Here is a 22200-nt window from a genome sequence, read left to right on the forward strand (position 1 = left end):
TCAGCCCCAAATATTGTTGAATTTATTTGTATTTATTCTTTCTTGAGCTCCTTTTAAACCATCACAGACTTTAAATGATTTTGAATGATTTTTAGTAAGGCAGAGAGAATAAATAAGCATATTGCATTACTGCTGGGAAGATAAAGATGATATTTAGGAATTACTGTCCACAAATCACTCCTTACCAATCTCTTTAGCAGTGAAGACATGCAGTGAAGTGCTTCTGTCCAGGATGGCATTGAAATTCCAGCCTGGAGTCCCAGCCTGACCTGCTGGAATGCCTCTAAACTTGGCATTTGCCTTTGTTGACCTTCCAGAGTCTTCCTGACAGCTCCTGTCATCCTGGACACAGCCCTGCCTCCAGCCTATCAGTGTTCTCCCCCAATTTAACAGGCTCCTTCAGCTTGCCAAAAGCTCCATCCCACCAGCCAGGCTGTGACTGAAGTCATGGAGCAGCACTGATCCATTGACCTCTGAGAGATCCCAGCTGCACTTGGCACTGCACCCCAACACTTAGATTTGGGAAGTCCAGCCAATTTTCCACCCAGCTATCAGTCCATGTGTTCCCAGCATGGCTGAAAAGGTGCTACAGGACTGTGTCAAAGGTCTCACTGAACAACACATGCACTGCCAGCTTTCCTTAAAGGCAGTCAAGCACCTTCTGCCCTTGGGAGCCATGCTGGCTGCTCCATATCACTTCTGTGGCCCTTCAAGGAATGGAAGAGAAGCCTCAAAAATGGTTTCCAGGAGGTTTTGATGTATAATTTTCCCATGAATCAAGGTGAAGATGAGCAGCTGCTGTTCGCCAGCAGCTGTGGTCTTTGAAAAAGTCTCCATCACCTGCCTTTCTGTAGTCACCAGGAAGCTCTCTCGACTGCCAAGACCTTTCCAAGGTGACAGGGAACTGTCCCACTGCATCTCTGGGGTCCCAGTAAGCTCCAAGTCCTGCAGCTGCACCTGCCCTGTCCAGTTCCATTGGACAGGCCACAGCTCACGGTGATGGGCTTGGCAGGGATGGAGTTAATTTTCTGCACAGTGCTGGGATGGGGCTGTGTCTGGGATTTGTGCTGAGAACACAAAGTTCTGCGCACAGATAACTCAGGGATGTTCCCGTTACTGCTGAGCACTGCTTGCACAGCTCAAAGCCTTTCCTGCTCCTCACACCACAGAACGGGCTGGGCTGGGAGGGACCTTAATAATCATCTTGTTCCAGCCCCTGCCATGGGCAGAGACACCTTCCACTATCCCAGCTTGTTCCAAGCCCAGTCCAGCCTGGCCTTGGACACTTCCAGGGATCCAGGGACAGCCACAGCTGCTCCGGGCAAACTCTTCACATTAGTGTGTAAGAAACTGGGAGGGGACCCAGTCAGGACAGCTGACCCCAAGTGACCCCAGAGCACACAGCATTGTGCTCAGCAATAAAAGCTGGGGAAAGAAGAAGGAAAAAGGGATGTTCAAAATGATGGCATTTATCTTGCCAAGTCATGGATTCATTAATGATGGGAAAAACCCTCAAGGGATCATCGAGTCCAAGCTGTGCCCGATGCCCACCCTGTCCCCAGCCCAGAGCACTGAGTGCCACCTCCAGCCCTTCCTTGGGCATCTCCAGGGATGGGCACTCCAAACCTCCCTGGGCAGCCCCTGCCAATGCTTGACAATCATCTCCATGAGGAAATTCCTGCTGATGTTCAACCTGAGCCTCCCCTGGCCCAGCCTGAGGCCATTCCCTCTCCTCCTGTCCCTGTTCCCCCTTGTCTGTCCCCTCCTGGCAGGGAGTTGTGCAGAGCCAGAAATTCCCCCTGAGCCTCCTTTTCTCCAGGCTGAGCCCCTTTCCCAGCTCCCTCAGCCTCTCCTGGGGCTCCAGCCCCTTCCCCAGACCACGACACTGAATTAAAACATCCTTTGGAATGCCAGCTTCCATTACAGAATCCAAAGGGGAGCAGTCCTGAAATACTTGGGAGGAGGGAATGGGCCAAAATGTTTTGCCCCCCCCGCTTTGAAGGAAAACAGGTTTTCTTAAGGAATGACAGCATCCTTGTTTGGTTTAATTCAGTACTTTTATGTGGATGCCTCCTCCCACTTTTCCCCAGCAACATGAAAAATGCACTATAATGAATCAATACAGTACAGCTAAACAACTGCTGTTACCTGGTTTTTAATTTAAGGACAGGTGTGTCACTGTCAAACAAAGGCAAAACTGAATCCCAAATACTCCAGCCAACATAAATCATCCCTGTGGCTCTGTTCAGGGCAAGGGTTAGCAATAAATGCTGAGATAAGATAACACAGCAGCAGCTGCATGGCTAATGAGGAACTCCAGGAACACCCATGTATGCAGGGACACACTGCATTAATATTCCCTCCCCGTGTCCAGCAGAGACAAAGACAACATACCTGGAGCAATAATGAATCTACAGGAATTATTCAGCATGACAAGACTCTCAAACACTGCATGCAATAAGCTCCTCTTCGTGCTTTTTCTCTTTACTAAACAGAATTACCACTACAGAAATGTTTTAGAAGATTTGCATAAAATTCTGAGCATCTGAAGGGTAAATTATTTCTCAGAACACCACTGTTTCTGAAGTTATCTGTACACAGGCTGCAGAAAGCAGGGCAGTGCAACTACCAGGTTATTAAAGATTGGAATACACTTCACAGAATCCCAGTGGTTACGGTCAGAGAGGACTTCATAGAACATCCCATTCCCCACCCCCTGCCATGGGCATGGACACCTTCCACAATGCCAGGTTGCTCCAAGCCCCAGTGTCCAACCTGGACTCTTCCAGGGATCCAGAGACAGCCACAGCTTCTCTGGGAAACAGTGCCAAGGGCTCCCCACCCTCACAGGGAACAATTCCTCTTAATACCCTTCCTGCTGATATGTAATCTAAACCTATTCTCTTTTTAGTCCAAATCCAGTCCTCTTGTCCACCTTGTCACAAAGTACCCAAGACTCCAAATTCAGATTTTTGTAGACTGGCTTTCCCTTTTCCCAGTAAAATTCCTGCAGCATTGATCACTGAACACCACTAATAATATTTATAATTTATATATGAAAAATTTCACCTCAGACAAAGGATGGCAAGTGAAGTTTCACCTTAATTACATCATGTAAAAAAAATTAACTCCTTGATTGCAGTACTCTCTGTACTGTCAGACCACCACAAAACCATCAGCAAAGACACCTCACCAGGGAATCCAGATGCCTCCAATCACTTTCTGGCTAACTGTATTGAATTTCAACATCCCCAAATTTCAGTAAAACCAGTTCTGACTCTAAGAGTTGATCTCATGCCTTTGCTCTTGCAAAAAGACAACTGAAGAAATTAAGAAATTGCAAGCAAGGAGAAAATCTCTTGCATTTCATTTAAGAGTCTCCACTTGCACAGAATATTTTAGGTTCCTTTTTAGCCACTTCAAGAAAAAAATCACTAGAGGTCAAATTACAGCAAATCACAACCTTTATGCTTGGTTTTAAAAATAACAAACTCTCTTTTGTTCAATGGTTTTATATCATCTGAATGAAACAGATCCCTTCCTAGAAAGATGACTGTTTTATATGCATGCTGTCATCTGCCAGGTTATGTTACTGCTTAGAAATAGGCAGTTCAGCAGCATTTTTATCAAGGAGCAAAAGTTCCATGTCAGGTTTGAATAATATCAGCACTGCCACTATTGCCTCTCCTGCAATAGACTTTGCACCACCTATTAAATAAACTCCACAAGAAGTTACTGTACCTAACGGTGTTTAACAGCACTGTTCAAACACCGTTTTCCTGCTTGGATTTTGGCTTTATTTGCCTGGTCTCCAGTTAAACTTGCTACCTCCCACATTACATCACATCCATGCCCTTCAGCACAGACACACGTACACACGTGGAATTCTTCCCCCAGCTCTTGTAGAAATACATTCATCAGCATCAGAGCATTACCTTGGCTCTTCTTCCCAAATCACATGCTAAGGTTTTCCTACACATCAGGAAAGGGAAATACCCAGAAAAGGTTGAGTGGGGGAAATAAAACTGCTGAGAACTTCAGACCCTTCCCTAGAGCCCATCACTAGGCTGCCTCAGAAAATGTCTTGCTGCTTCCATTCCTGGAGCATCCCTCCTTCCACTCTTCGTGTCCCTGACCAGCTGCAGGTGTCACTGATGCTGTCCTTGAGCGGCCAAGCAAAGCTTTCATACTCCTCCCTCACGGCCCACACACCTCACATGCTCTCCCTGCTCAGCCATGAGGGGCTTCTGCTGAAATTCCTGATCTTCCCACACAACGGGATGGGCTGCTCCTTAGCTCTCCGGACGTCTCCCTTAGGAAAACTAAGCTGAACCCATCACTCCTGGCTGTTTCTCAGGAGACTGCCCACCAGCTGCGTGAAGGAGCTGAATTCTGCTCTCATGACGGTGCATCTCCAGGTCCTGAAGGCAATCTGTGGTCACAGAAGCCCAAGCCACCACCAGTCTGGACAGAATTCCGAACAGCAGCCTCCCCTCCCACGGCAAGTGCGGGCAATGAGCAGTTCTCACACCACAAACATCCCAACGCGGTGCGAACGTGGCCTCCAGGCCAAGATTTTTAACAAGAACGTTGCTGGGCAGGCCAAGGTCCCACCAGCTGTGAAAGCACACGAGGCAGCAGAACAAACTCAAAACCACCCTGGTGAGGTCACCCACAGCCTAAATTTTTGTCCACAAAGAAGTTCTCTGACCCAGCATGAGAAACCAGTGACATTTCCTGCGTGTGGATTCACTTGAGGTCTGCCTGATCTCAGCAGACGTGTGAAGGGCATCTTTACAACTCGTGAAGCACAAATATTTGTAACATCAGGAAACTCTTGGCTTGCTGAGTCAAGGAATTCAGCTCTCCTTCCTGCAGCTCGCTGGCAAGTCAGCCCTGACTTTCTGCTTACCTCAGTGCACTGCTCCAGTTCTCTGGCAAGCACAAAAGAAACAAAAAAGTGGCCTTTTTTAAAACTTGACTTTAATGTACATACACTGTACTGTCTCCTCTTTAGTCTTAAAATAGCTCTTCATAACAGAGCTTCATAAATTCCTGCAGAAAGGGAGTAACTGGCAGTTCAAACATCCTGTACCACAGCAGAGCTCTTCTCTCCTCTACAAATTCCCTTCTACAACACATCTCACGATTTTCTAACAGTTTTTCCCCGAGCAAACAGGAGCTACAATATCCGCCCCATCCCTTTAAAAGCCAAGCACACAGTAATCCCTTGTTGATTCAGCTACTACGGAACATTTTACCACCCTGAGGAGCCCTGCTCCCTCCTTCCGCTACACAGAGGATTTACAGTAACTCACAACTGCACTGGATTCTCTATCTCTGCCCTGCAATTAGAAGCCTGCTCATCTCACACCTCAAATTAATCAGCTCCGACAGCTTTGCTGCCATTTGTCCTTTGGAATGTTTACCCTTTAAATCTTCACTTATCCTCAACTAAGATAGAAGTACACGGAAAGAAAATCCTCCTGAAAGTAAACAGAGGTATTAAAGCTGAAAATATTTCAACCAATATTTCAATGTATCAGGATACAGCAAGCTATATAACCAAGGAATCAAAGTAGGGCATAATATCTTTGTGACAAAAGCAATCTCCTGCCTGTCCTGCCAGCATCCACCTACACTTGTTTTTACTCCAGTTTTCACACACAATTTTCAGTACCTGGATCATCCTCCTGCCATCCCCTCAAGCAACTGCAGGCACAACTGTTCTAGCCCCACTCAACTCAAAGGAGTAATAACTCTGCCCTCCATGCCCACAGAGAGCAGATACATGAGCTCCTGCTTTGAAAAACAAAAGCCAGAAAGTCTTAACTTTGAACGTCTTGACTTCACAAGTTCTCACGCACAGAATGGCTCAGGTGGGAAAAGACCTTGATGATCATCATGAGCAAACATGAATGATTTCCCACTGCTACAAAATGTCCATTCCCAAAAAACCCATTTGGATTTCCAAGAGAGTGTTGCTTACTCACAGTAGTTTAATTGATGCTCTTCAGACCTGAAACTTCCCCACACGCAGAGTTATAAAGGCACAGTTTTTAGCAGGACAATTAGAGGTCAATCACAACTGGCACAGGCCAGTTTTAATTGCTCTTTACAACATACAGGACATATTAGAATATATGTAACATATCTTGGTAATGTTTCTAACTGAAGCTTTTTCATGCTAAAATTTGATTTAAACAAAAAATATTGACACACACGCAAAACACTTGGTGTGAAAGTACCCACAAGCAAACTGGGCCTTAAACGGGAGATAGTTGTGATTTTTATCAGCACAAGCTCCCAATTAATGAGACTAATGAGAATTCTTCTTTATAAATCTATCAAAACTAACAAAGCAGCTTTTCCCCAAATGCATTTTTGGGCTATGATTTTATTCATAATTTTAAATGTTCTAATCCACACAACCTATGATAAACCATGAAATATCTTTTATCTCGTGCCTGAACAGTGCCCCTGTAGCTATGCTAAGAGAAAAAAAATTCCAGACAACATTCACTAGCGAGCAATGTACTCCCCATAAATCACATTACTGTACGGTTTGGGATTAGGATGAGTTGCCACTAGCAACAGACCCAAAAAAAAAAAATCAATTCTGTCACTATATATAGAGAATTCTTGCAACTTCAAACGTAGCCAATGTTTTCTGCAATTTGTCTCAGAGAAGTATTAGCAGTCCAGCATGTGATCAGAGGAACATGACACCCAGACACAAAACAATGCTAAAACAATAGTTTTTCCTTCAGTAGAATAAAAAAAAGAAAACAAAAAAGAACCGCCAGAAAGCTGCTGGTGAGTGTATTTCATTCACCCTTTTCAAAATAAAAGCGTGCCCTCTTTATAGCATTAACATTCACAACAAATACAAGGATTGGTTTCAGAGCTTAAGCGTGTTTAAAATGATCACTAATGAGTTTTTGTTTATAAATGGGAAACTAAGCAAACATTAAGGAGAGATACAATTTAGACAAATACAAGGGTACATTTCTATAGCTTCCCCAAACCTGATTCATCATATCCAAGGCATTTCCCTTTCAGAAAAAAAACCAAAAAAACAACCTAGGATGTTGTAAATCAGACTGTCTACCAGGAGCTTTTAGAAAACAGGAATATGAGGAGTTTCTTTGATCCCCATTTGCTTAACAGCAAGAAGCCAAGACACATTTCATCATTCATGCTTCTTATTTCATCCTGGATCTGCAAAAGGTTTTGTACTAGGCAACAACCACCTTGGAGCTCTTACTTTACTCATCTGTCACATTTTAGGAATCTTGACAGTGCCACCCAGGTTCATTACAAAGACTTCTCTCCTTTCTTTTCCTACAGTCTTAATACAAGCACTTCAATTTTAAATGATGCCCTTCACGAGGTTTCATTGTCACTAACACTGATGTAAGTCAAATTCTGTATTTTAATGGATTCTACAGGTTGTAATAATTGCTATAATGGGTTTTTTCCTCAAAGGACAATCACCCTGTTTTAGAAGAGTACAGTAGATGTACTGCTATTTTTTAAGTCAGTAAAAGGTAACAGCTCACTGAAAACATGTGGCACAATCTCTAAAATTTATCTGTAGATAAATGTCAGAATCACAGAATCATTTAGGTTGGAAAAGACCTCTGAGATCATCGAGTCCAAGTTTTGACTGATCACTACCTTGGCACCACCAAGTGCCATATCCAGTCATTCCCTGAACACGAATATTTCTTATAAACCTTTTCCCAAAAGGAGACATTTCAGTCTATTGCCAACCAAAAAAAACATATGGAAAAGATATCTGAAAGGGGTCAAGTCATCCTGTCTTCTTGCCACTGACAAGAATATTGATCTTGCTTACTACCTGCAGCACCATCACCTGCTCCAAGCACATATGGAGTATAATACAGTTAAAACAATTTTTCCTGAGCTCCAGTAAAACCAGAACAGGGCTGTTAATAAAGGTTTGTTATAGAATCACAGACCTGCGGCGTGGCTTGGGTGGGAAGGGACTTGAAAGATCAGTAGTCCCAGCCCATGCCATGGGCAGGGACACCTTCCACTATCCCAGGTTGTTCCAAGCCCTGTCCCACTTGGCTTTGGACACTTCCAGGGATCCAGGGGCAGCCACAGCTTCTCTGGGAACCTGTGCCAGGACCTTCCCACCCTCACAGAGAAGAACTTGCCTCCCAAAACCCAACCAGCCCTGCTCTTTAGCAGTCTGAAGTCATGCCCCTTGTCCTGGCATTCCATGCCCTTGTCTCAAGTCTCTCTCCATCTTTCTTAGGGGCTCATTTCAAGTCCTGGAAGGGGCAATTAGGTCACCTTGAGGCTTCTCTTTTCCAGGCTGAACAATCCCAATTCTCCCAGCCTTTTCTGCCGGCTGCCTCTGGGCTGCCAGTTCAGCAGCACAGCTGGGTGCAGAGAAGGCAAGAGGCATTTCAAACATCCAGCGAGCTGTGTCAACAAAAGGGTCCAGCCCTCCTCTAGCACAGTATTGAGCTAACCTGCTAAATTTAGAACCAAAAAAAATCTCAACTACGACGGACAAACTCCTCCAGCAGAGAGATCCGTTTGCTCCCTGAGAGTAAAGAAGTGTTTGGATGCGTGAAGAGATGAGGTCCTGGTTCTGAACTGGACAACAGCTCTGCACTGCACCTCCACCAGAAGGACTTGGCAGGCAGTGAGCAAAGAACATCAAAGCACCCCCACCAACTCAAAGGAACTTCTCAGGGCAGATCAAAGCTCGAGGCACTTCATAACTCGGGCCTGGGGTGCTCCAAACACCACCCCAAACTCGGGAACAAAGAGCGCTGTGACGGCCGCATTCCTGAGGCACAGCAGAGCCCTGCAGGAACAGCAAACCCTGGCTGCAGGACACACAAGTCACAAGTCCAAGTCTCCCCAGGAAATCGGGAATAATAACACAGCCACGCTCGGTTTCAGGGAAAAGAAACGTACCTTCGCTCCTCTTTGCTAGGATGAAGAGAACAGCCTCTTACTGAAAGAAGAGGGAGCACACAGGAAGCACGTGCAGACAAGGAATTAAAGGACATTTTTATCAGTGGCACATTAGTGGATGTCCAAAGTCTTTACGTGGGTTTTTTAAACTCTTTTTTGAGTACCAAAAATGCCCAGCAGACTGAGGATTCAGCTCCTCTGGCATTAGGGATCAAGTTCAGCCACGTTTCGCCAACAAGAGGCAGACTGCAATACCAATTTCAACCACTGTCTGGATACTACAGTCAAAATTCTGCATATTTCCAAATGAAAAACTCTTCTAATCACAGAGATTACGTTCACCTCCTCAGCAGAAAAGCCTAAGCTTCAAATGCTTAGAAAAGCTAGAATATAGGGCCTTCATTGTTTTCTATGCAGCTGATTAGCTCATAGCAATTAACTACAATCTGTTTTCACATCAGTTAATATAAATATGGATGAACAATGTCTAGAAAAAGTTTGTTTGCATTTTTAACCTAAAATGAACAGAATGCACTTCATTCACAAGCTCTGCATACGTTCAGCCAAATCAGAAGGTTTTAGGCAGATGCTCCCCTGAAAGCCTGTACATCACAGGAGGGAAAAAAATGAGATTCCCAAAGGGAACTAGAGCACTTTCCAAGCTTTCCCAAGTCCTCCCAAGTCTGCCACTATTTATAGTGATTCGAGAGACTCAACACCTCCCACACTGTTACAATTCTGAGCTTTTGCTTTGATTTGAAACACACAGAAAAGAGCTAAGAAGGAGGTACAAACCAGTCTTCCTGCAACTGCAGAAATTACTTTTCTCTCATCTCTTTTCTGTTACTGGGTGGAAATGTGGGATACAAGGAACAGCTACAACTCCCACGAACAATCCCAAAGACACTAGTTGTACAAGTACCCCAAAAATACTAATGTTTCCTACACAGAAAACTGATGTTCTCTCAACTGCAAAGACGAGATTGCTCAGAGATCCAGAGGAAATCAAATCATGAGCCTTGAATCTTTTGCTCCCAAATTCCCACATTTTAGAGAGAGAGCATCAGTATCTGGAACAACCCCCCAAGAGACGCGTAGAGTCCCCATTGTGGAGGTTTTCAAGATACAGATGTAACTTCATCCAGGCTCCCTTCACCTTGCAGGGTTGGATGGGAGGGTCATTCGAGGTGTGCCCTGGAGGCAAATCTACTTTTAAAGAGCATCTTGGTATTGTTGGTACAGTGAAGTACCTTAAGTTTACCACCATAAACCAATGCCACAGGAGCTGGTCCAATAAAGTTACTGAAATTCAAAGGTTTGGGCTTTGCTGTGACTCGTGACAAAAAAAACCAAAACGTCCTTGTGATGGTCCTCTCTTAATCTCACCAAATCACACAACCATGGAATGGTTATGGCTAGAAGTGACCTCTGGAGACTCCCCCAGACCAACTCCCCAGCCAAAGCAGGGTCACCCAAAGCAGTTTTGAATAAGCCCAGAGATGGAGACTGCAGAACCTCTCTGAGCAGCCTCCTCCATGTGCTCTGTCACCTCACAGTAGGCTTTTTCCCTCATATTTAAGGGGAACTTCCTGCATTGCAGTTTGTGCCCATTTCCCCTTGTCCTGTCCCTGGAAAGAGTCTGGCCCCATCCTCTTGGCACCTGGCCTGCAAATATTTGTATGCATTGGTAAGATCCTCTCTCAGCTGTCTGTTCTCGAGGCTGAACAGCCCAGTTCCATCAACCTTTCCCCATAAGCGAGGTGCTCCCATCCTGCTGGATCCTCTCCAGTCGTTCCCTGTCCCATCTCTCTTCACACAACTCCAGCTGAACAGAGTTGAGAAGAACAGAAGAAGAATGAGAAGACAAAGAGGAAATTCAAAAGCAGGACCTCTTTCTTAGCTAGGTGTTACTAGGCAGTGATATGTACTTGTCCTCCTACTCAGCCAGCTCAGATCACAGAGAGATAATTAGAAACAATCACACAAAATCTATTAACATTAAAGAAAACTTCATAAACAACAAGCACATTAAAATAACATGGGAAGCCACTGCCATCTATGCCCTTTCTCACCAGTGGCAACACAGCTGAAAATGAGCAAAGTACATTTAAGAGATAACACAGGCTAAAACCAGGCTGGGAAAACAACAGGAGTATAAAAAGCAGCTGCTAGAAATGAAGACACCGTAACACTGCCTATTACTGCTTTTCTGAATATTCTTTTAAATTCACAAGGCAATCTAGCCTGTCTTTTCTGCCTCTGCCTGGCTTTAGGATGGGAATGATTTTCAGGTCAAACATTAACAGAAATTCAGCAGCGTAACACATGGCAATGTTTCAAGACAGAAATTCGCAATTATGTCAAGAGATTACAACTATTTTACTCCCTGCTGAAAGACTGAAAAATAGGGGTCAATTTTACTTCATTTTTCAAGTACCTCAGCCCCTCATCTCTGTCACTCTCAAACCCTGAAATAAAAGTAATTCCACCTTTTATACAGTTAAGTGAATTCTCAGATTTCCAGTTTGCAGACGACGCCAAGCTGAGCAGTGCAGTTGACACAACGGAAGGACGGGGCTATCCAGAGGGTAGGATTAAATAGGATATTGGGAAGGAATTGTTCCCTGGGAGGGTGGGGAGGCCCTGGCACAGATTCCCAGAGAAGCTGTGGCTGCCCCTGGATCCCTGGAAGTGTCCAAGGCCAGACTGGATGGGGCTTGGAGCAACCTGGGATGGTGGGAGCCGTCCCTGCCATGGCAGGGGGTGGCACTAGATGAGTTTTAACATCCCCCTCCCACCCAAAACTATTCTACAAATATATGATTCATTCTTACATGCAAAGATTTTTAAAGGCACTTCTGATCTGAGCTCATCTCAGAGTATCATACCCTCAAGAAAAATTGTGGCTTGCTCAGTTTTTTTGCCTCCTCCTTTTTTTTTCCTTCAAAAATGAAACAGAACACAGCAGAGCCCTCTCAAAAAATCTTATTTATGCTCAGGATTGTATGCATTTAAACATGGCCTTAAGTGCCAACATTTTCCCCACTAACATTGGCTTGCATCTGGCTAGAAATAACTATACTTAGTGGCTTTACCACCATAAATCTTCGAAAGTCTTCTGCATGGCTGAGCTCTGCTCATAAAATTAGACAGCAGTGCGTTTTGTCTGTCTCATTAAAAGGATGTTTGGTGGAGCTGGCGCAGGAGGAGAGAGGAGTGTGTGAACAACCTTCTCAGAGCCACTGGGGATTGGCCCAAACTGTTCTCACAGTGGCACAAAGAAAGGATCGCTTAAAATAACTCCAAAGGCTCTTAGAAGGAACGTCTCCGAAGGTTATGAATAATTTTAAAAGTCTGAGAATGGAATCTCCATGCTTACAGTAGCACACAAGGAAAAAATAGCTAGATTTCAATAGATTGTTTTTTTAGTTACTCTCTTTCCTCAAGTTTCAATTGGAAATATTCCATTTGCTTCCTAAATAAACACAACTCAAGACTTACAACCATTAATTCAATACTTTCCCTCTCTTTCCTCAAGTTTTAATTGGAAATATTGCATTTAGTCCATAAATAAACACAACCCAACACTTACAAGCTTACAGTCAATAACAAGCCCCCAAGTTAATATATTCTTACCATGCATTTTGGAAAAATGTTATTAAAATTTTAAAACCTACTATAAAAACCAGCCAGAAAAGCACTACATTGAGCCATTATAAACCAGTTTACACCGCAAACATTTGACCAGAGCAACTTGGGTTTGATAAGGTTTTAGCCTTTTTTCAAATGCCAGTTTTTAAAAGTGTAAATGCAGAACACTTTTTCTGTGTCCTTTCATATGCAGAAAGCAATCAACATGATTAAACAAGGTCATTGATTTTACTGAGGAAAAAAAAATAAAATTAAAATCAGATGCATATTCATCAGAAAACCAAAATCACCACGTGTAAGATAAGATATTAGGTGGGTCAAAAGTTCACTGGGAGCAGGAGAGGCTGACCCCAAGGACCAGCTGGGAATGACAAGAAAAGTAAGGACACCAAGTTCTCTGCAACCAAGATAACCACAGTACTTGGGCACCTTTTCTGGGAAAAAATGGGATTTGATAATCCCATTTCCATCATTTTTCAGGATGCTAGCACTGAAAAGGCAAAAGGTTTCTGAGGTCTCCTGATGGGATATTGGCAAAGGCAGCAAAACATGTAAAATAAACCTTTTGTCACCAAACTAAAAAACTAAAGGTGGAGGCTGGATACTGGGAAAAGGCTCTTCCCCCACAGGGTGGTCAGACACTCAACAGGCTCCCCAGGGGTTGGAGACAGCACCAAGCCTGATTTCAAGAACCTTTGGACAACGCTCTCAGGCACAGGGGAGGTTTTGGGGTGTTTGCAGGGCCTGGAGTTGCACTGGATGATCCTGATGGGCCCATTCCATCAGGATATTCCATGACTCTGTGACAACACCCCACCACAGGAAATCAGGCTAGGCCACACTGCTTGTGCCTGGAATGGGAAGAATGCTCTTCCTCTTTCCAGCACAGCTTATGGTGACATTTGTGGGATGTCCCCAACACCCTCCATTCCCCTTTACACACAGGGGTTTCAAGGAGCTGGGATGCAAAGCCTTGAGGGAAAGCCTTCACCACACAGGTGATGTGATGAAGAATGAAAACACAAGAAGCACCCTGAGTTTGAACAAGTGGATCAAAGGAAGAGCTTTTTGTTCCTTCAGAACTACCCTGAGCCATATATTTTAACATACGTTGCAATTGTCCCCATAAAAATCTGTACCAAAGGCAACTCTACAGGACTTCATGGCAGCTGCTGGTTTCCCAGAGCTCTGCCAAGTAACATCGTGGTGAAAAACAAGAGTTAAGCCCAGGAAAAGCCATGCTCGGATAAAATTCAGAGGGAAAAAAAATAAAATCAAACCCACATGACTTTCTGCAAACTAAAGACTTCGTTCTTAAAAACGGAGCACGAGTCAAAAGTGAAAATGCAACTTTTGGCAAGGAGTTGTACTCAGAACCTAAATCCTCTTATTATGTCTTGGAAGACAAACTCACACTAAAGCCACAGCTGAACAGAACAAGCCCAGGTTCTCCTGAAAGTCCTTAAAAATCAGATTTCCAGAGCAAGTGTTGGGATTGCTCTGAGAAAAAAAGCTCATTCAAATGCAAACCTCAGAGAAAAAGAATGGGGAAAAGAAGAGTTTTAATTCTGATGTGAGAGATGGTTTCTTGGGCATTTTTTACACTATTAGTTCTGCTGTGAAAAAGCAAACAAAAAAATATCATCTTTTGATTATTTAATTTCCATCAGTTGAAAGGTACTCAGAAATACTAAAACAGGAGATCCATTAATTTTTGTTTGTCAGGGATAAAAAAAAAAGAAGGAATGTGGTCCTCTTCTCAATTCCACTGTGCCAAGACAGGCCTGAATCATTACACTATGGCCATGTTTATACTAAAACTCTTCTTTTTTTTGCTCAGAACTTGGATTTCCACACCCAGTAGGCAACAGCTTTTTTTAAAGTACATTCCAAGCTTCCCTCAAACAGTTCCAGTCAAAACATCACCAGATTTTAATTCCGTCAAGAATGTGAGCATCTCATTAAAGCCCTGACTAATTATAGGTAACGTGCCCAGACCACAGATTCTGTGGTATCTTTATATGGAATATTTTTCAGAAGTAACTGCACCAGCTTTTCTCAAAAATTCTGAATTTTCTGCTTATTTAATGCTAGAGCAAAGAATTGTGTGTCCTCAACTAATTAGCAGAGCCTGGGAAAGAAATTTAAAGTACAAAATAAAGTCATAATAATCACTAGTGGTGAGAAAGATCAACCCAGGAGGAAAGAAATGTCATCAGCTTGTAAGAAAATTGCAAGTTTTAAAGAAATAAATATTCCAGTCACACAAAGGAAAGCCTCAAGTGTGAGTCAAATCCAGAAAAAAATAACATATTGCACATTGTTTTTGGGAATTTTTCTGATTCTTCTGCTGCTTTCCACTTTGGCAGGTTTGCAGGTTTCAGAACCTGTAAGCACAGCAAATCACTCTGCTCCTACTGAAATAAAGCCCCAAACACCAGAGGCAAGAATTGCATCTGCTGAATGCAGGGAATGACCTTGAAGGAAAAAGGAAGGACACATTTCTCAGCAGGATAAAGGGAAAAAAGTGATGGAGCTGCTTGTGGATAGATGAATTTTTTAAAAAGGAGCTTTATCAGACACCCAGTAGCCAGAGGCAAACATGCTCTGGAGCCCAGGTTCAGGAATATCCAAATAAATTGCATTCCCTGCAGCTGGAGACCGGAAAGAACAGGAAGAAAGGTGAACTCGTCACCACCACCATGCCTGGGGGCAGGAAAAGCAGAGATTTCTCAAAATTATTCATAATCTCTCACAGAATTCTAATACATATGGCTACACACACATGTAAATACATTATTATTTTACAGCTTTTTTTTTCTCCATCTGCTCCTCCTTCCACAGCTCCATGAGGTTCTTCCCTAACACAGAATCTTTTAAGGGATCTTGTAGATTTGCTGTATTTAAAACTGGAACTGCTGCTGGTCTCTACTGCACCCTCAGCCCCAGCTGCCATAAACCTTTATCAGGAACCTGCCGACACAGCCAGCCAGATTCCAGGAGCACAAATTCCACCAGGGAGTACAAAGTATATCCAACAGCAAAAGCTTCCAGGAAGCATAACTGAGCACAGAAAATGACATGTTAAAACGAGCAGGAACTGGCTGGCCACAGATGTAAATTCATTCATACTTTTACTTTCTTTTTTTAAATATCTGTGCTGCTCGCTCTGGCTTGTTATGACAGGCTGAGGCATCGAAGGAGTTCTCTGTCCTCATCCTGGGCACAGAAACACAAATCCTACCCTGGAATTACTGCTTCCCTCACAACCTGCAGGAGGGACAGCCCAGCAACAGCATCCAAGGCAGGGAAGGGCTCAGATTGGTAAGGAAGAGCCACAAGATCTCCCCACTTGGCTTAACACATCTGCAGTAGCTCTGATGAACATTAAATAGGAAAGAAACTCAGAAATAGAGAACTAATTAAAATTCACAAGGTTAAAGAAAGGGAGGAGATGAAGCACCTGGGTAGAAAAAAACAGAAAAAAAGAAGCTGACAAATTGGAAGGAAGAAGGAATCGTCAGAAGGCAGAGCTTTGGAGGAGAGGGTGGAAGATAGAAAATCACAGAATCAAACAACATTCTGAGCAGTAAGGGACCCACAAGGACACCCCACAAAGGCAAAGCAGCAGCAGCAAAGTGAATGACACAGAGCAATGCAGCTCTGTCAAAAAGAAAATGTCAGGAGGCAGAAACCACAAGGACAGAACAGGGAAGGAAACAGAAGGAAGTATTTGTACATAGATTTGCACCCCTATCAGGAGCACAAGTAGATTGTGAGCCTGTCTTTTTGGCAATTCCTTTTAAGCTATGAATGTGAAAAAAAACCCTGAAAAAAAATAAATTCAGGAGCCAACAAATGAAAGGACTGTATTGTTACTCTGCCTCAGACAGAAATAAGGCAATCTTTACATCTCATTTCAAACGACTTAAAAGGATGAAGCAACGTAGATCAACACATCCAGACAGCCAAAACGAGTTAAGACTTAAATAAGGTGAATTTTCCAGAGCTGTAACTCACAAAGCAGCAGCTGTGCCTTCTACAGGGCCATCAGGCTGGGGTTACACAGTGACTTTAAACCCGTGTGAACCTGGGCTGCTGTTGAGCAGCTTTGCTTTCCCTCTCCTTCCTCAGCTACTCATCACTCCTCTTCCCTCTCATGCCACACTGGACCAGGGACTGGATTTCTCAAAAAGCCTGGGAGAAAAGCCAGGGAAGGTTTGATTTCAGGTGGGTGAGTCCCCTGATCCACAGAAATCACCCACCCTGTGCTGCCTCAGAATTAGATGGGCCAGTGGACGTGGCCCCTACATCTTTCATCTAGATTAAAGTTAAAACAGACACATAAACACAAGTTCATTCTCTCCAGCAAAACAGAAATGTGAAGAACTTTTAAAAAGGACATTTTAGGATTCCTCAGCAAAACCTGAAAAGGCGTAACAAAAAAAAAAAAAAAAAAAAAAAAGCAGACCCCAAGCCTTTGAAAAAGCAAGACCCAATGTTTAATGTAAAGCAATTATCACTTAATGAGTTTATAAAGTCTGTAGCACATAAATACCTCACAGAAATGCCAAGCTGAATTAAAATGTGAATCATACAGAGTTCTTTACAATTCTGCAGGCCCTGGTACACACATAAAAGGAAAGCATCCCTGTGTCCCAGCAAACCAAGAGCATTTCCAGACCCTGGCTGTGACTTACTACCATCAGTTAAATAAGGCAATCTTAAAACCAAAATAAAATACATGAATATTGCTAATACATCTGATAAATTCAGTCATGTAGCCCAGGAAAAAAAAAAAAAAAAGAAAAAAAGAAAAAAATTAACTCCTAATAATAATTAACTGCCTAAAAGCAGCCAGTGTGGATAGAGAGAAGGACTCCTTGCCATAAATGTTGAAGGGTTTCTGGATCACAGCAACAAAACCTACATTTACCTGTCAAGAAAAAACCTTTTCCTCCATCCCAGTGGCAGAAAGACAACCTTTTTTATGGTAATGCCAACACAGATCTCCCACATGAAGGCATGAGATAGCTTCAGTGAGCTACAGAAGATAAACACATGTCATGCCTAAAAGTAAGCCAAAGACCCTAAAAGCATCCTGAATCACTTGTTCCCAAATTCCCCAGTCACTAAGCATGAATAAATGTAACACGAAGAGCCAAACAGAGATTATAAACACAGAAATGTATTTTTAAATCTATTTGCTAACACATTTCAAGCACATTTTTTATTAGAGTCTTGTCAAGTCACGGAAAGAGACTTCAGCTTTAGTGCTGCTGAGCTACTACAGAGGAACACAACACGCTTTGTTAAGACAAATGGACATTTGGTACTTTTTAAAATAAATACTAGAATTTTACATAGTGTCAAAAGCCATCCAAAAAAAAAAGGGTAGTTACACACATATACCTCGACCCTGACCAAGAATCCCCAGTTTTGCATAAAGATATCAAAGCTGCTGGAACTGTAAGCATGCTTTATGGGTTGGTAGACTGCCAAAAATCATCTGCTAATACACCAGACAATAGATGTATTCTGCTGGAGAACCTTCTGATCTTTTCCTCCTATCACTTCTCTTACTATACAAAAAATGTGATTTGAATGCTTGCATTTATGTGCCAACAAATGAAGCAATTACTCACAATAAAGTAACTTTTTCAAACATGCATTTTTAATCACTGCTTTGCAAGCCCTGATTCAGTGTTTCCTGTTGCCATTGCAGCGCTTCAGTTTCTGGAATTCTGAGTACAAAGCTGCGCTCCTGCAGTGCCCAAAAGCTTCAAAAACGCTACCAAAGGATCCCAACTCTTCTGAGTCTTGATAAACAAATGACACTCTGCTCAAATTCCATACTTTTGGATAACAGCAGGGTGCTTTCTGTACAAACAAACCATCCTTCCAGAGACCAAAACGATCCTGTGTGTGGTTCCAGCTTTCTGGAACGCTCCGGAACCACGGTGGCCACATATTCTGAATCCAGCCATAAATTACAGGGGATATTAGGGTGAGGTTGACACCCAACTTCTCACAGCAGCATCACACCCTGACCAGCACCATGGAGCCCCCAAAGCTTTCCCCCTTCCCAATTCAAAGGCCTCTGCATCACACACTGTTATCAGGGCTTGTTCAGCAAATGCTTTTAACCCCAAATTCCCTGGTTCTGATTCTCTTATCTGATATTTGAACAAATCACTGACACCACAGAGCTGTCATACCCCATCCCATCATCCCACACTGAAAGAATGTTTAATCTGTAAATCCACGCAGCAATTCTGCAACCAGAGCGCCAGAACACACTCAGTGACCATGGGAGTGAATTAAACATATTAACCCAGCTTCCTAATCCCCAACATTAAAATTCAGAAATTTAATTAACTGCAGAAATTAAATTACATTGAAGGAAAATATTTTAAGCCGGCATTTTCACATTTTCTTGGGTTTGTATCCACAGGCTTATGACATCTTTCAGCAGAATATAGACTGAAGTGATCAGAAGCTCCTGAAAAACAGCAAGTGCTACAAAACCTGGGCTAGAGCAGCAGTACCCAGCCTAGATGCTGTAAAAATAAGTTTCCATCTAAGGGGGGAAAATTCCTTGGATCTTTACTGTTACTTTTTACTCGGCATTTGCGAGTTACACACTCCCCAGAATAATCTCAACCTGAGAAAATGAACACTGTGATCTTTCCCATACAAAAAAAAAATAAATGTTTCAACACCCAAAAAAACAAGGGGGAGAAAAGGCTCCAGCCTTGACATTCTGATTTATGGAGGACGCTGATAGTGAGACAAACAGAACTTCATCTGTCAAAGCCAAGCACTTGCATTTAATATACAAACATCAAGCAGGAAATCTCATTTAAATAATTAACATGTGGACTATCCACTGCCAAAAAGAGCGGGGCAGCAATGGACTTCTGCTGAATATTTTACAGGAAATGGAATGATTAATCCTCCATATACCCACTCCTACCACATCTTGTTAAAAGCAAACCTTTAATTTCAGGAGAAGAAAATCACATAAGGTAAAAGGAATACTGAAACCCTCACAACTGATACTGTGTGGATTGTCTCTATTGTTTTGAACCCATGCAGAGCTTTAAATTATAGATTCAAATATCTTCTTGTAACTTTCTGGTAAAAAATGCAATCTGCTTGAAAGTGCTTTTCAAAGCTATCTTCAGTGAGACATAAATCATCAGTGGCTTTAAAATATTTTAGTAATTTTAGCAGCCTTTTACAACTGGTAAATCAAAGTTTCAGAATATTATGAAAATAAATATTGCTGAAAAGACCAATGCTTTTTGGATGTTGCTTGTGAGTTTCTTTTAACATTTCCCCCATTGAAGAGAAGAAAAAATGGTTTGCATTGTGTTAGCTCCAGTTATAATTTCCAGCTGTGTCAAAACTTTAACAGCCTAAAAGCAGGAAATCCAAAGAGGAAATTCCATCGTCAGTTCCTGAATTTTGTAACTCAAATGTTCTTCCAAAAACTGGACCTTAAAGGAATTTTGGTAACATTTTCTGTAGCCTTACCTGATATCTTCCAGTAGGTCACATTCTGCCTGATGCTTGGCCTGAAGTTTTGTCATCTGCTCAACCTGAATGTTTTTCAGCTCTTGTGTAACTTTCACCTACAAAAAATCCAAACAAACCCAAGGACCACTTATATTTATATTCTGTAGTTCAAGTCACATTTCAACAAGCAAACAAACAAAGTAGAAAAGTCTTCAGAATATTGGCTTTACATTTTTAGTACTGGTGCAGTTTTTCTTTGAGCTTTGAGATCCTGCACAGCTAAAATTCCAATACTTTAGGAATCTACTTGGTAATTTGGCAGAGGGTGCCAATGGCCCAGGTATTGGGAACAATTTGGTTTTGGAAGGGAGCCTTGGAATTGTTTTGTTCTTGTTTTTTATAAAACGAGAGGTCTTGGCATTTAAGCCCTCTAGTGATCACAGGGAATCCATGTATCGGCCTAAAAATGATCACCAATATCTCTGAACACATTATGCATTCATGAGGACAGAAATGCCAAACTGTTACTGCAGAGGGATGAGAAATTCACAGAGGAAGAGGGCACCAATCTCCCTGTTCTTCACTACCCAGGCAAAAAACCCATCCTGGATCTCATCAGCTTCTCTATTTTAACTCTGAAAACCATGCACCAGCAACAAGCACCTTTTAACCACAACATCACATAAAGACATGTTTTTCACATGACACCAAAAAAATAAATCACATGTATGCCCCTGACTTTAAGCAGGAAAAGCATCTATTTTTAACGTGAACTTTCAGTATTTTTGGTTTTATCTGTATATAAAAAAAGCCCAACTCAAAATAAATAAACCCACACAACACGACCCAGGTAATGGAAATAAGCTCAAATGAAATAATACGGGCAAAGAACGACACACGTGTAAAATAAATAAACCACCAGACACGGAGTGAAATGGAAATAATTGAAATAAAATTGGTTTCGTTTGACGAAAGCAGAGCCCACCCCTCAAATAAGAGGCTGGGAGGCAGGAATGAGCCAAGGAGAGACCTTCACTGCAGCCGCCTGCCAGGGCTGCTGGGGAGCTCTGGGCATGACAAGGGAATGCTGCTTGTTCCCTCCTCTCCTGGTCACAGCGGATTGCCAGGTGGGGAACCGGGCAATGTCTTCTCCCCACGGAGAAATCCCAGATCCACAGGGAAAATCCCCGCGGGGCCGCCAATCATCGCGGCCCGGAGCACCCCAAAGCGGGCAGCAGCACGGACACGGCACAGGCACAGACCTCAGCCCCGCGGAACTCCCTGAACAGGAGCAGCCTCTCCATCCTCTCCACTCTCCCTTCTCCCCACGGCCCGACCGCTCCGCACAAGCCCCAGAATGACCGGCCCAGAAATCCCCACGGACCACCTCAAGACCCCGCTCCAGCTCAGCTCCCCCAGATACCAACCTGCCTACCCAGGCAAGCCACACCGGGCACAGCCTTTATCCCAAATTTCCATTCCTGCTTGCCTGTGCGCCCACACCAGTAGCCCTGACGGGCAGCACCCCACATTCCCACGGCCCGCAGGGTCACCGCAGAGCCTCCCCTGTGCGTCTGCAGGTTGTTCCCATCGCACGTGGGAACGTGTGTGAAAATGCTGTACAATTCCGGCTGTCCCTGCTCCTGTGTGCTCCTGTGTGCTCCTGTGTGCTCCTGTGTGCTCCTGTGTGCTCCTGTGTGCTCCTGTGTGCTCCTGTGTGCTCCTGGCACACGCCGGGATAGTCTGAGTCCCTGGATCAACTCCAGACGTGACCTTCTTCCCCAAGACAACCAACCCCTCGCTGCTGGCACCAACACACGGCACGAGTCCCCAAAATCCCCGTGCTAGCACCCCACAGGCACCACAACCTCGGCGCCCCCATGCAGCCAAGCCCTCCGCAGCCACTGACCCCCTCCCAGCCCTCCATCTCCCTTGGAGAGCCCCCGCTGGAGATGGGGGTCCGTGTCCCCCTGCGCCTCCATCCTCTCCAGTGCTTCCCCATCCCTGCCCTGCCCTACCTCCAGAGCTCATTCCCATCCCATCCCCACCCCACAGCCACGCCGGCCC

General features: G+C 43.6%; 1 protein-coding gene across 2 annotated transcripts in view; it reads right to left on the reverse strand.

The window, feature by feature from the left end:
* Positions 1–21816, reverse strand: part of FCHSD2 (FCH and double SH3 domains 2) — a 119251-nt gene extending 97435 nt beyond the window's left edge. Inside the window, exons 1-2 of one of the 2 annotated variants that reach the window (XM_015638296.3) lie at positions 21561–21816; positions 20152–20249 (exon numbers count right to left, since the gene is read on the reverse strand). In XM_015638296.3, coding sequence (XP_015493782.1) covers positions 20152–20249; positions 21561–21665 — 203 coding nt within the window. In that variant the 5' untranslated portion in view covers positions 21666–21816. The remainder of the gene's footprint in view (positions 1–20151; positions 20250–21560) is intronic. The other variant, XM_015638304.3, reaches the window with a different exon arrangement.
* Positions 21817–22200: the final 384 nt, after the last annotated feature.

This window comes from Parus major, chromosome 1, assembly GCF_001522545.3.
Source record: "Parus major isolate Abel chromosome 1, Parus_major1.1, whole genome shotgun sequence".
Classification (NCBI taxonomy): domain Eukaryota; kingdom Metazoa; phylum Chordata; class Aves; order Passeriformes; family Paridae; genus Parus; species Parus major.